General features: G+C 31.8%; 1 protein-coding gene across 1 annotated transcript; it reads left to right on the forward strand.

Moving 5' to 3' along the window:
• The first annotated feature begins 1622 nt into the window (after positions 1-1622).
• Positions 1623-15186, forward strand: LOC126748428 (dual specificity tyrosine-phosphorylation-regulated kinase 2). The gene is made up of 4 exons (XM_050457672.1): positions 1623-2995; positions 13532-13853; positions 13921-14141; positions 14199-15186. Exons 1-4 carry the CDS (start codon positions 2042-2044, stop codon positions 14304-14306), a joined length of 1605 nt encoding a protein of 534 aa, XP_050313629.1. The 5' UTR covers positions 1623-2041; the 3' UTR covers positions 14307-15186.
• Positions 15187-15775: the final 589 nt, after the last annotated feature.

Consider the following 15775-nt stretch of genomic DNA (forward strand, 5'->3'; position numbering starts at 1 on the left):
AAAGTTCGTATGAACATGTTCGCAGCGGCTTCATTCTTGTGCTACAGGGCGCTTAAGCTTAAATTAAAAAACTTTAGTCATTATTAGCATATGTAGATAATCCTAATTTTTACTTAATTAGATTCAATTTAAGTGGCGTTTCAGAAGGAAACTTAATATTTGTGATATAAATCATTGGATGCTGCTGATTTTCGCTAAGTGAAAAGTTTATCAAATCAAATAGTAGTTATGATTTTTTTTCGATAGAACTGAAGGAGAATATTTTTCCTACAAACTCATTAAAAAAACTTTTGAATGAAAAAAAGAGATTTTAAAATCAAAATAAAAAAAGCTAATGCAAATCTGGTCTAATGTCAGTTTTTTTATTATTAAAAAATATATTCAAAATAGTTTCGATTTTTTTTGGATAGGGTTGAAAGAGCCTAATTTTCCTACAAATCCATCTAAACACATTTCAAGATTAGCCGTTTTTGAGATATAAAGCATTTGCAGAAACTGTTTTACGTCGCCTCGTTTTTTAAGTTTGTGCATCGTAAGACTGAAGTAATTCTAAAAAGGTATTTCTACTCCCCTTCTTTGACAATATTTTTGGACAACTCAAAAATATTTTGGGTTGCATTTTCTGCAAAGACTGTGGGTTGTTATCGGAATCGCCCGTGTAAAATAATATGGAACTGAATTTCTTAACATTAATAAAAAAACAGTATTCCATAAATTTAAAAAAAAACGTATAAAAATAGCGCTGTACGTTCGGAAAATTGACTTTTTGGTAATTGAAACGTTTTCTTACTTGCACAAGGTGAACAATTCAGTTGAAGAGAAAAGAAAAGTATGTGAGTGAGAAATCTGTATAAGAATGCTGTATGTGACGGATTATATTTAAATGAAGCATTTAAATTGATGGAATAGTAAGTGATAGCAAGTGATATTGATCGATATCAGTGTTATTACTTTATTCAACAACATGGGAACCATGCGAAAATATAAAAACGATACAAAAATATGGTAAATTTTGTTTGTCCATACTCGCATTTCAATCTTATGACTTTGCTTCTGCAATGTCCGGAAAAGTTAAAGGCTCAACAAAAAATATCCGAAAATCTAGGTCTTTATGTTCCATATATGCCCTGCCAGGCACACCGCACAAATACTGCCGTTGAGCATAGCTGCTCAGCAAGTCCAATTATGGCAGATACATTTAACATATTAGAGGATGTGTACGTATTCTTTAGTTCTAGCACAAAAAGAGCAGAGCGCTTTCGATCTAGATTAGTCGATATTGAAAACGCTATTACGTATTAAAAAATTTATTCCATTGTTGAAGTCCTTGACGACATAATTAGTGATCGTTTGAACGACTCTAAAATAAGGACTAAAACATTGGGATTAAAAAAGCGTTTAAAATCATTCGACTTTCTTAAAATTTCTATCACTCTCCAAGTTGAAATTAATTTCGATTAGTCGAGAATCAATGACGTCATATCCATAGTTCAGCCGAAATCCGCAAGACTTGCAATGTCGCATTTCGACGCCGCCATATTTATTTCGATATATTTATATATATTAACGCCATATTTTTTTCTGTTTTCCGTCAAAATATCACTTAGAGTCAGGACCCAGGATTTGGTTGTTGGTAACCGATCGGATGCTTCACACACACAAATTTAAGCTCACTATTGCTCACTATTGTAAGCTCACCCTAACTACGTCTTTGACACTCTTGACACTTCTCCATTGCAAAATAATCCAAAACTGATGTCTTTGTCTGGCTTCCCAATCCCAAACTCTTTTTAAGAAAGAGATGAAATTGTTTATGAAAATGTCATGAAAAAAAGTCCTTCTGAAATAGGAATACCACAACCCGATGAACACCCCTAATGTAAAATAAATACGGTTTCTATGAAGCAACATCAGGGAAAATGTACATAGTGATATGACAGTAGTCCGGACAAGGGTGATATACAGTGCAATCCTGTTAGGAATTTGAGGGTTAAATTGGAGAAAACACAAAAAAGTCCCATGAGAAGATGGAATTGTAAGAATGTGTAGTGCTGTAGTTGTCAACACACTCAAAATGCCCATGTCAAGAACACAGCTTTTCCCCTCACATACACAATATATCCAAGAGGGTGGTGGAGGCAATTTGCCTCCTTTAAAGCAAGGAACAGCTAAAGAGCCAAGTCCTCCAACAGCATCTGCTACTAGCTCTGCAACCTCTGCAATCCTTCCAGAATTAAATGTTTCAAGTTTAGGGCTTCAGTGTTTAAGTCGGGGAAACATGTCTACTCCATTACTCAAATCTTCCCAAACTAGCCTTGCTAGTCTTACTGGCTCTGAATGTAAGCCTCGTACCATGGTAACAACGCCTGAGCAGGTAATGAAGCTATATATGAACAAATTAACTCCTTATGAGCATCATGAAATATTTAATTATCCTCAAATATATTTTATTGGGGCTAATGCAAAGAAGCGCCCTGGCATTATAGGCAACTCAAACAATTGTGACTATGATAATGACCAAGGATCTTACATCCACATTCCTCATGACCATGTAGCATACCGGTATGAAGTTCTTAAAGTTATTGGAAAAGGGTCATTTGGACAAGTAGTCAAAGCTTATGACCATGCTAATCATATACATGTTGCTCTTAAAATGGTGAGAAATGAAAAAAGATTTCACAGACAGGCTCAAGAAGAGGTGAGAATTTTGGAGCATCTTCGTAAACAAGACAAAGACAATGCAATGAATATAATTCATATGTTGGATTCTTTTACTTTTCGAAATCACATGTGTATAACTTTTGAATTATTGTCTATAAATTTGTATGAGCTAATTAAGAAGAACAAGTTCAAAGGATTTAGTCTACAGTTGGTTAGAAAATTTTGCCACTCATTGTTGCTTTGTCTTGATGCATTAAACAGGAATAAAATAATTCATTGTGATATGAAGCCAGAAAATGTTCTACTTAAGCAACAAGGTAGAAGTGGACTTAAGGTAAGTCTTATGAACACATGAATGAATGAATACATATTATATATAAGAACAAATTAGGTATTACACCCATAATAAAAAATACAAAAATTAATACAATTTATTTATGAAATGAATTTTATTTAGGCTAGTCAAAAGAGCAGCTATACATATGTTAAAATGAGGCTAAATGATGCTTGCTTAATACAATATTTTTTTTAATGATCTAAAGTCTTTAAACAATCCAAAGTATTAATAATTGTATTCAAATAACAATTGTCAGTTAGCACTTCTCCATTCCTATGAAGAATATGAAAAATAATTTATAGAAAATTATTTCCTGTAGGGATAAAATTCTGCATTTTGTCTTTGCAATAAATAAGTCAAATATTCGAGTATCAAATCATATAATGTCTAACTGTATTCATAGGAATGTTTTGAATTGTATGATCTATTCTATATAAGGGATGATGTGAAAAATAAAAATGCAAATATTTATTTATTTATTTATTTACAGTATTAACCAATTTACAAAAAAAAAGTAATGAAAATTAAAGTAGCAATATTACAAAAAACTAGCCATTTATAACAATAATTAATTAGACAATCAATATGTTTAATAGAGGTTTTAAAAGTATGGTAAAGTAATTTATTAATGTAGTTTAAGTTACTTTACCATATTAAGTAGTTCATTAATGTGGTATTTTAAAACTACATACAGCCAACCTATCAGCAATGCTCCTGATAAGTTTGATTACAGTCTGGATTTAAATCGCATATCTTTCTCTTTGATGACATTTTACACCTTCCTAACAAAAATTCTTTTGCCCCTATTAGTATCCCATCTGTTTTTCTTAAAAACCGTGTGTTTACTTTCAGTAAGCTTTTTAACACCAATTCATAATCGAAAAACGCCTTTGATAGGGTTGGTCATGATAATCTGGTTAGGAAGTTTGGTGCTTTGGGCCTTGGTAGGACTGGTTGAATTTTGTCACAGTTTGTTGACTGGTCACACACAGTTGGTCAGGATAAATAATTATATTTCTTATGTATGGTATCTTATACTGGTATTAGGTATGAAAGTATTCAAGAGTGCCTCAACGCATATTGGATTTGTCTTTTTTAACTTGTTCATAAGAGATTTGAGTGATGTAATTGTTCATTCAAAGCATCTTGCTTTTGCTGATGATTTTAAACTGTAGAAAGCCATTGAGTTGTATCTTGGTGCTGAGCTACTTCAATTGGATTTAAATAGTGTTGCTGAGTGGTGTAATAGCAATAGTCTAAAACTGAATGTAAAGAAGTGTGTATGTATTTTGTTTGGTCGTTCTAATAAAATTATAAATTATCAGTACACCATCAACAATAACGAACTCAGATCAGTTGATACAGTTAAACATTTAGGTGTTCTTTTCGATACCAAGCTAACTTTTTTGCCCCACATTTTGGATATTCAATTCAGTATAGTACGGTAATTAACCAATTTAAAAAATAAATACAAAGTTTAAAAAGTATTATATTATTATTATTAAAATTATTATTATTTACATTGTCGCATATATATATATACTACGAGTATAAAAAATATATATATATTAGTAGTTAGTAGTATATATATTAGTAGTTATTCTTATAGTATATTTATATATATACAGGGTGTCAATTTGAAAACTTCCCACCCCTATTATCTCGAAACGGGTTAGGTTTTTATAAAATCGCTAGGACACGTCGATTTTATTATCGAGGGGGAACAATTTTTATGCAGAAATCACTTCGCCTCTTTCAACCCCCTACCCCCCAGAACCTCCCTCTCAAAAATCTTAAATGGCAATAGGGGTTGAGTGATACCTCATTTGAAAGAACTTTTTATTCTCTACATTTTAGCACCTTATTTTTTAAATTTGAGTGCTGCGTTGCCAAGTTAGGGTTATTTAAACATTTTTAAATTACTTATTATTAAACATTATTCCTGTAAGTATTTTAAATACGTTGAAGCTATGATTTCTATTGGAACGTGTTTGACCATAAAGCGAACCGGTGCATTTCTCACTGAAAGTGTTTATCAATCCGACAAATTCTTTTGGTCATGAAAGATAAACATTTAATTTTTTTTCTTTTTTGTTTATTTTCGTTTGCAATGGAATTCGTCTCAATACAGTTCGATGATATGATCCGAAATTTAAAATAGTATTTAGTGAACTTTCCTACCAGTCAATGTCACTAGGTATTTAAATCAGTTAAAATTTATTTCGATAATTTGTGTGTTATTGTTAGTTACTATGGTATACACGCTTAGGCAAAGAATTGAAATGATTTTTATTTATGGCGAGCAAGGAAGATGCGCAAGAAGAACGGCAGAAGTTTTTAATAATAGAAATCCTAATTGTAATGTAAGTCACAGATACATTTTGGACGTAGTAGCTAAATTTAATGAAACGGGTTCAGTTGGAAACAAAAAAAGGGCAAGTCGGCGTGTTTTAAACGAAGATGCTCAAGTAGAGATTTTGGGAACATTCGTTGCAGAACCCACCAATTCTCTCCGTACAGTAGCACGTCTAACTGGAATGTCACATGAAACTGTACGACGAGCATTACAGTTACATAAATATCATCCGTACAAGATGCAAATTTTACAGGAACTTCATGAGGACGATTTTGATAGGAGAATAGAGTTTTGCGAAATTATGTCCAACTTAATAAACACTCGTGCAATTGTGGTAAGCAACATTTGCTTCAGTGATGAATGTACCTTTTTCCTAAACGGCCATGTCAATAGACAGAATTGTCGATACTGGAGTGAGGACAATCCCCACATTTTCAGAGAGGGTGCTACACAGCGGCCACAAAAAATTAATGTTTGGGCCGGAATTCTTGGAAATGCTGTTATAGGACCGTTGTTTATTGAACAAAACTTAACTGGAGAGCTCTACTTTCACCTACTTGAAGATGTAATTGATCCTTTGATAACAACTGAACTGGAAAATCAAGTTGGTAACATTTTGCAAGAAAACGAACTACACTTTCAGCAAGATGGAGCTACGCCGCATTATTTTCTTCCAGTGCGGGAGTGGTTGAATAACAGATTCCCTAACCAATGGATTGGTAGAAGGGGACCGATAGAATGGCCTGCTATGTCACCAGACTTAACGCCGTTAGATTTTTTTTTATGGGGGCACATAAAATCGGTTGTTTACAAAACTCAGCCTGATGATATCGAAGATTTAAAAAGAAGAATTACAGAGGCAAGTAGGGCTATTCCAGAAGAGGTATTTCAGAATGTTCGGGAAGAATTTGAGAATAGACTTTATTTTTGTTTGCAGAACAATGGAGAACACTTTGAACACCTCTTAAAGTAGATGTGTTAATAAAATAAATTTTAGGCGTGCTTTTGTAAAGACCATAATTGTAACGGCTATGCAAATGTTTAGTAAAAATAATATTAACCTAAATAACATGTTTCAATGCAAATCATAGCTTTAACGTATTTAAAACACTTACAGGAATAATGTTTAATAATAAGTAATTTAACAATGTTTAAATAACCCTAACTTGGCAACGCAGCACTCAAATTTAAAAAATAAGGTGCCAAAATGTAGAGAATAAAAAGTTCTTTCAAATGAGGTATCACTCAACCCCTATTGCCATTTAAGATTTTTGAGAGGGAGGTTCTGGGGGGTAGGGGGTTGAAAGAGGCGAAGTGATTTCTGCATAAAAATTGTTCCCTCTCGATAATAAAATCGACGTGTCCTAGCGATTTTATAAAAACCTAACCCGTTTCGAGATAATAGGGGTGGGAAGTTTTCAAATTGACACCCTGTATATATATATATATATATACTATAAGAATAAAAAATATTCAATAAAATAAGATTTTATATTGCAATAAAGCACTTGAAGTATTAGTACGATCATTAAATATCTAGCATAAAAAACAGATAAGAGGTAACATCAATATAATCAAATAAAATATAAAGACAACAATGGTTTAAAACAGAGTAAGGATAATGTAGTCCCTCTGTTTTGATATATATGACAAATGCCTTTGGTACTCTCAATATAGAACTTTTAATGGCAAAACTAAGGCACAACAATATTCAGGCAAATGGGTGGTTTAAAAGCTACCTTCAAAACAGGCAACAGGCAGTAAAGCTGACTAATGATGAGGGTGTGGTAACTTCTGGGTGGAGAAATATAACTCAGGGAGTCCAACAAGGGTTGGTGTTGGGACCACTTCTCTTTATAATAATTATTTGGCTGACTTAATTCATAACATAATTTACTGCAGGTATCACAAGTATGCAGATGATTTGCAAATTTATCTGCCATAATTTTGGTAAAACACAGGCAATCCTGTTCTCAAGAAATGAAAGTACCTTGAATAATGGAGTACCAAGTAAATTAAATATTAATGGTGTTGAATTGGAATGGGTAGATCAAGTATAAAACCTGGGCCTTTGCATGGATAATTGAATGACATTTAATGTGCATGTAAATAAGATTTGTCAACAATCATATTATAAATTAAAGTCATTGTATGAATTTAAGGATATTTTGCCTGCTAGTACAAAAAAATTCCTTGAGAGTTTAGTGCTTAGTATTACTGGATACTTAAATATATACTGGAAATATGTATTGTATATGGTCCTTTTTTAACTAAACAAAATAAATATAAAATCCAGAAAATTCAAAATTACTGTGTCAGATTTACTAGAAATTTGCCTCGGAGGTTTCATGTTAGTGAGCATGAAAGAAAGAAAGAAAGAAAGAAAATGTGCTATATTACGTAAGACAAAACAAAATCTTGTGTACAAGCTAAAAACTAAAAAATTCCAAATTCACTTTAAATTTCAAATTTCAAACAAACATAACATCTAAAACATTTTACCATAAAATTTACACACATTACCAAAATTAATTATAACAAAACAGATTGAAAAAATAAAAAAAAAGCATCTTTTTGATAAATTTGATTAATTTAAAGCAGGTCTATAGTCTTAATATGGTGCAAAGAAGATCTTTGGGTATAAGCTGCACTGTACATAAATTACTTAATTTTCATGAACAAGAATATCTGTCAGAATTCCTTATTCAAAGGGGAGATATACATAATGTAAATATTCACTATAAAACCACACAGGCAATCCCCCAGCATGGGACTGAATTTCTGAAAAGTTCTTTCATATATGCTTCTGCCTGTATTTACAATGGTCTACCTGCAGAAATGATAGATTTAGGCCTCTTTGAAGTCTAAATTAAAAAAAATTTTTGGAGACTGCTGATATTTTAATACAGGTGTAACTTTGATTCTGGTATGGTTCTCGGAATCATTTTTGTTTAAATTTTTATTTTTAAGAAAATTTTACTATGTCCTTTTATTATTTATTGTGGTGGTTATACACACCTAGCGGTACTCTCCACCTCAAATAAATTACATCTATACTATATACCTCACCTTGTATGTATATAGTATAGATGTAATTTATTTGTTTTTGAAGGTTTGACAATTTATTTGTTGCATACAACAAAGATTTTTTTATTTATTTTTTTTTTAATAGAAAAGAAGACACACTTTAAGCAAAGTCAAGATATAAAATTATATTACACTTATGCAGATTTTAAAATTCATTGAAGTGAACTCAGAGAACAATGAAACAAATCTATACTAACACTATTTGAGTTCATTATTCTATCCATTGCACAGTTTTCAACATACAGTGTACGATGTTGTTCAAGGTAAAATAATCTAGTCTGTCTGAGCACTGTAGTAGGAGGAACATTTAAATTAAGCTGACACAACAACTCAGGAGACTGTATTACATTGTTAAGAATTTTGTATGTTGTGACAATATCTCCGTTTTTACGTCGAGTATACAACTTTTAAATGTTCATTGTAATTAATGTCAATACAAGAAATATTAATCTTGTAAGCAATGTATCTTATGAATTTACATTGAACATTTTCTAGACACATTATATATTTAGCATAATAAGGTGACCATATACATGAATTCTACTCAAGTTGACTGCGAAACAATGAAAAATACAGATCTAAGACTTTTTGAGACACACTAAGACAAGTAGAGTTATGCACAAAATATCTCACAGGTAGCAGTGCTGAGCGGCGGATCAGCCGAAACGACTCCCTTCTCAATCCACAATGAAAAATACAGGAGTTTGATGGAATCAATACTGTGAAGTGAACCCATTAGATGGTACTGATGGAATGGTGGACTAAATCTCCTGGTAAATTGAATATATTTGCATTTTTTTAGCATTTAGGACCATTCTATTGTTCTTGCACCAGAATTCAAATTGGTGATGATCAGAACAAAGTTCATTATGTGCCAAGTTACTGTCTATAATTCTAAAGATCTTAACATCATCAGCAAAAAGTAACACATTACAATAATCAAAACAATGAACATCATTAATAAAAAGGTTAAACAAAAAAGGGGCAAGATGGGCACCATGAGGAACCCCAGAAGTCACTGGAAAAGGACTAGAATAAAAGTTATTTATCTTTACAATTTGTGTTCTTCCAGACAGATATGACTTCAATGAGGCCAAAAGACAACCACCGATGCCATAGAGTGACAATTTCATAACCAGGAGATAATTATTAACCTTGTCAAAGGCCTTGGAAAAGTCAGTATATATATGGAATCATCCAACATACCATTCTCCAAGGCCCCCGACAAAGCTTTTTCGTAAAGCAACAAATTAGTGGTAATGGACCTACCCCTAACAAATCCATGCTGCTTAATTGAGATTATGTTTTTAAAATTCTCTGATAAAAAATCTGTGACAAAACTTTCAAGAACCTTTGCAAAGTGACTAGCCAGAGAAACAGGACAATAGTTTTTCGCAGCATTTCTCTGACCAGTATTCTTACATATAGGAGTCAAATAATTTAACTTCCTTGAGGTTGAAAAACTACCTGCCTTGAGAGACAGATTATAAATCAGCCATACTGGATGTGCCAAAGCAAAAGCACAGTGTTTTATGAAGACAGCTGGAATACAGTCAGGCCCAGGGCCCTTATTAACATTGACACTGGTTAACTTTTCAAAGACTTTAGATATTTGTACATGTATTTCATTAATTTCAAAAGAATATGCAATATCAGGCTGCGTAAATTCTTGAACATTAAAATCATCAGGAGCGTAGACTGAAGAAAAATATTGTGCAAATAAAGATTCTATTTCATGGCCATTTTCACCAGTGCATCTAAATATTTCACAGTAGATGGAATACTGTTATTTTGTGTCTTATCTTTTATATATTTCCAGAAATATTATTAACAGGAGTATGCATAGTCTTGGTTTTATCACTAGAAATAGTGTACATCTGTCACCTTCCTGTTTCAAATTACTTTATTATTCTTTGGTATGTTCCTTGCTTGTTATATGTCTGTAATTTGGTCCATAGAGTATCGTCTGCTTATAGAGTTTAAGTTAAAATTTTTTTTAATTATTACATCAACTGTAATGCTATCAGTGTCCAATTTAATATCCCTATTCTTAAAGTCAGACGGCATTATTCTGATGCTTTAACGTTTTATAGGATCTTAAATGTTTCATAGCATTGCCCTACCGTCTTGAAAGCAATTCCTTTTAACACCTGTCAAAGAACGATTAGCTCTGCTATGATTCATTTTCCTCCACTGACTAGGACTTTGCTTTCTTTAATGAAAATAGCTTGGATCCATTTTCTAGAGGCTTACGGTCATTTAAATCAAATTGAAAGAACTCGTCCATTATCTCAAAGAGACCTACCTATGTAACCAGAGAAAAAATAAAAACTTTAAGTCTCAGTCTCAAAATATCTTTTTATGTGTCAATCAGGTTACATGTTTCGCTAATAAAGCATCATCAAACCTACAATAAACAGAAAAACACACGTAATTACAATAAAACCTTACACTAAAATAAAATCAAATTTTAAAATTAGTTAAAATTATTTTATAGCTAGAGACCTGCTAAGTACTGACAAATAAAATTTAAATCTGAGAATACCCATATATTTTATAATAAAAAACAATAACATGGCACAAAAATTCAACAAAAAATATAAAAAGGAAAAACGTGACTAGTGTAGTATTTGAACCCACGCTCTAAAGTTGATCTCGGTGAAACACCAGACCGTTAACCACTCGGCCAGTCCTGCTTATAAATGTTAGAGTCAAAGGCATATATGCGTATCGTGAGCAGAAACAGGAGGTTAGATAGGAGGACGGAAAAACTATGACCGTCCCTGAAAATGTTTCCATTGTTCACGAGTGCCCTAAGGGTAGAAAGTTGGATCTCTTGGAGAAAATAGAAATCACCAAAGCGAAAAAGAGTCCAATTTTGACATGCGTTAATGATGTGTTCACCTTTGAGCCAGGACTTATCTTTAATAACCTTATCTAACCTCCTGTTTCTGCTCACGATACGCATACATTCATAAACAGGGCTGGCCGAGTGGTTAATCATTTTATTAACTAACTGTTTTAACTAAAATTGAAAAATTGCACGCGTCAAACTGACAGTTTTAAGAATAATACATCGCCTGCTTTTTAAACGCCTTAAAATGTAAGGTATTGCAGTGTTTTTTTGTACCCATTAGGTAGGTTTCGCAAAAAATATAAGTGAAATAAATACACATACAAAGTTATAAGACTGCAAAGATTTTTGCAAAAAATTTGAAGACACTTTTTTTTCTCGTAAATAACGGTACACATTCTTTACTTAAAAAAATAAATAATTTGTTTGAACTAAATGTACTGTTTGTTACCACACATTTTAACTTCTATAATTGCTTGTATTTTTTTTTGATGATCTATTATAAAAAATGTAAGAATTTTAAAATGATGTAGGTACCACACTAAAAGTATTCATTTAAAATACCAATGTTTGGCGTAAATAAAATATTCATTATTTCTAGACATTTTCGCTAACTATTTGCTTACACATTTACCGATTTCATTTTTTTTTGGTACCGTTGAATAGAGAATTTTACGCTCCTTACTATGATGTATCACACGATGGGGGTTCCCATTTGACATATTAAAGCGAGGTTAGCTGGAGGTGAGGAGGTGATTGACAGAACTTCAGTAAATGCATAATTAAACGTCCCCCTCTATCTAATTTGACGTGTTTTAAGAAATTTATAAAGGGTGGATCGTTTTGAAATGAAAGCACTGTATAATTTTGGTGATAGCATGTTTTTAGCCTTAGCAGGATGGTTCCACCACAATAAGTAAGTTGGTTGGAAGATATTAAATGGAAATCTTGTTCCTACTATTACTTAACTCCTAGGAGTGAGCAGTATTTTTGTACATATATATATTATTAGTTTTCAGATATTTTATTTTAGCTTGGAGCACTTAAATTATCGTATATGTAATTGTCAACAATTTTGCCTGTAATTCTGATAAATAAAAATAATTTTTGTTCAAAAAAGGGATGGATTTTACCTCTGATCAAAATTGTCATATATTACTTTTGTATATTATTAGCGCTTTCCTTTTTTTGCTCATTATTGGAATTGATTCTTTATTTATAACTTGTTAATCATACATGTCTGAATTCTTATTTTCATTATTATATTAACTTAGTTTATAACTTCATTAACCGTTAGAACACAGTAAGAATCTGTCTATTTGACTAGTAATAGTAAGGATTTTTTACTAATATGCAATTTATTTTTGTAAAATCCTTCATTTTTAAAAGTTGAAAAGGGTGTGAAAACATATATATGTTGAGCTCTTAGTTGATAACAAAACTGCTTTTGTTATTGCATTTAACTTTTCAAATTATATTTCATAATAATATATATATATATATTAAAAATAAATAATTTATATAATAATCAGGAGACCAAACATTTTTGGTGAAAAGATTTAGTAGGTGTTAAATAGGGTAAATAGGATAAGTTATAAAAGATTATTGTGAATAATTGAAATGCAAAAGGAACTTTTTGGGATAGTTCACAAAAAGCAAGACAACTCGTACACAAAAAAAGAAAATATATTATTTTTTTTTTAATACAGTGTATTTTGTTTTAGACAAAATTTGTAGACGACTATATATAAATTTATTGTGTACTTTAAACGTCTAATAACGTTTTTTTTAATCCTCTGTTGTTTCTTTAAGTGGCATATGTAACAGTTTTTAATATGTTGTATCAAGAGTTCTTCAATAAAATTATCGCTTATTTTTTAAGTAAAGCACAATTTTAGTTTTTTTAAATTTTAGTTTTATTTATTTTTTAATATACTTCTGTACTTGGTCTTTATGTTTTGCCTATGGTAATACATAAAAAATGTACGTTCTTTCATTAAAAGGCGCAAAATTCTAATCATTGTATAGGCCCTATTTTACATTTGACATATATACAGCCAACTTGCTTAACATGAATCAGGCCTACATACATATGCGGATATTCTGCATCAACATCACAATATTCTAAGTTTAATAGATATTACCGCAACCTCACATAATTTAAGTGTGAAAATATGTTAGGGTAGTTTGTAAATTATGAGAACAAAAATTTTAGTACATAACATTTTGTTTCTAGGTAATTGATTTTGGGTCCTCCTGCTATGAACAAAACAGAGTATATACTTACATTCAGTCAAGATTTTATAGAGCTCCCGAAGTTATACTCGGAGCTCGTTATGGCATGCCTATTGACATGTGGTCTCTCGGCTGCATCTTAGCCGAACTCCTTACTGGTTTCCCATTGTTGCCAGGTGAAGATGAGGCCGATCAGTTAGCTTGTATCATGGAACTCTTAGGTATGCCTCCACAGAGGCTTTTGGAGCAGGCGAAAAGGGCAAAAAACTTTATTAGTTCAAAGGGAATACCAAGATATTGCAATTGTACCACACTAAGTGATGGTAAGTTATCATAGTGCAGAATATGCATTGCGTGTATTATGGTTCATAACTGAATTCGATATTGTAGGTACAGTGGTATTGGCAGGTGGTTTAAGTCGTAGAGGTAAACCAAGAGGCCCACCCGGAAGTAAAGATCTGAAAAGGGCACTGAAGGGATGTGATGATCCCTTGTTTTTAGATTTTATTCAGAGATGTTTGGAATGGGATCCCGATGTAAGAATGACACCAAGTCAGGCCCTTAGGCATGCATGGTTAAGAAGAAGACTTCCTCGACCACCTGGAGAAAAGGTAATAGAAATAGTATTCTTTGGAATTTTTTTTGATTACCTGCAATTAATGTAACAGCTCGAGCAAAGTAGTGCTAGTGTATCAAGAACTGGATCTACAGGCGTGCCAAGAACTCCTAAAGCTCAGGTGCCTCAACAAGTAAATTTTGGAGAGGGCAATGCATGACGTGGTGGATATCATGTTTTGTATCGTTGTTCTATTGAGCGTCAGGTAAGTGGTCAAAGATGTCGCCTTCTCGCACTCTGGGCCACGTACCGATGGGTGCAGTTGCAGTATAGGAATAGATCTCTTAGATAATCTGATGATCTGGTAATTATTGTTATTTCACAGTTTATGTTGGAAGAATACGTAAATTCACAGGGTAAATTTTTATTACATTTGCGTTTATTTTAAAGCGATTAGTTAAATGAAAGTATAAAAAATATACTTCGTGAATATGTTTGTCTTGTACATTTACTAAGTAGCTTGTTTTTATAGTTTTCATTTTCCTATTTTTTTGTGTTATAGTACTTTAGCATTTCTGAACTGTAGCTTAAATTTCCTGTGTACTATCGTTTGACTAAAGATATTCTGATAATATTGTATAGTATAATTTACTATACGTTTTGTAAGTTTGTGAAATATTTGAAATATATAGCAACAGTTCATATTTCTAATATAGTTTAGCTTTAAATTTTTTGGTATACTTAGTTGCAGGATAAATTATTTACAATATACTTTGTGATAAACCTGGCATAAAGCATTGTTAATCTTGACTTAAATCATTTTGGTTAGTTTTTCAAATTAGTACTTTATTTCTAATTATTTATGTGCATCTTACTAGCCTTATTTGGGAGGTTGTAGGATTAGAATTAAAAGGGTACGCTACAAATATTCTAGTATCCTAAGATAGTACTAAATATTTTTTCCTACGACTATATTGTGACAATTCTAGGTTATGTTAGTCATAAATGTTCATGGCATTATTTATTTTATGTTTCATTTGAAAGACTGTTGTGCAATTGGAGATGATATGTGATTAATAATATACTTCTCAACATATTAACTGCCTTAATAAATTATTAGTTATTAACTTGACTAGCTGTCAGCTGCCACTTTATGAAATAGATAAAATCGGTTTAAGTTCCCCTTTTTATTTTTTTTTCGCATGAAGAGCAGTAAGTAAAACTTGTAACCTGACATAGAAATTAGGTTTTTTCCTGTACAGGCAAAACGGAAAGAAAATGCGTCATTATTGGGAAAGTCGACTTTACTATTAGTTGAAATTACTAATTACACTTTCTAAAAATCGTTACATTGCGCGATTATTACGATGCCAAAGCTACAAAAACGTACAACACAACTTTTAAAAGAAATTAAAATTTTAAAAAACATGGCAAATAAAATCGATCGCAATAAATCTAAATCCTAAACAGTTAAGTTGAAAACTATAATAAAGTAATCGGAGCTCTCTAGAAATTCGTCCGAGACCTCATGTTCGCTGTATTATTACGAGTCTCTAACATTTACACTATAACTTTAAACTGTTACAGAAATTTTAAGTTACGAAATAATTAAAATGACTACGAAATGTAACTAACGGAACCGAAAAAACAGTTTAAATATACTTCCTATTCTGTTTTAACTCTGACACC

Source organism: Anthonomus grandis, chromosome 22 (genome assembly GCF_022605725.1).
Source record: "Anthonomus grandis grandis chromosome 22, icAntGran1.3, whole genome shotgun sequence".
Taxonomy (NCBI): Eukaryota; Metazoa; Arthropoda; class Insecta; order Coleoptera; family Curculionidae; genus Anthonomus; species Anthonomus grandis.

What these genes read in the sequence shown, in the direction of transcription:
- LOC126748428 (XM_050457672.1), top strand. Translation starts at nt 2,042, where the DNA reads ATGTGTAGTGCTGTAGTTGTCAACACACTCAAAATGCCCATGTCAAGA. An exon ending in TTGTACCACACTAAGTGATG is followed by an intron (nt 13,854 to 13,920) that starts GTAAGTTATCAT and finishes TCGATATTGTAG; the next exon opens with GTACAGTGGTATTGGCAGGT. An exon ending in CTCGACCACCTGGAGAAAAG is followed by an intron (nt 14,142 to 14,198) that starts GTAATAGAAATA and finishes TTAATGTAACAG; the next exon opens with CTCGAGCAAAGTAGTGCTAG.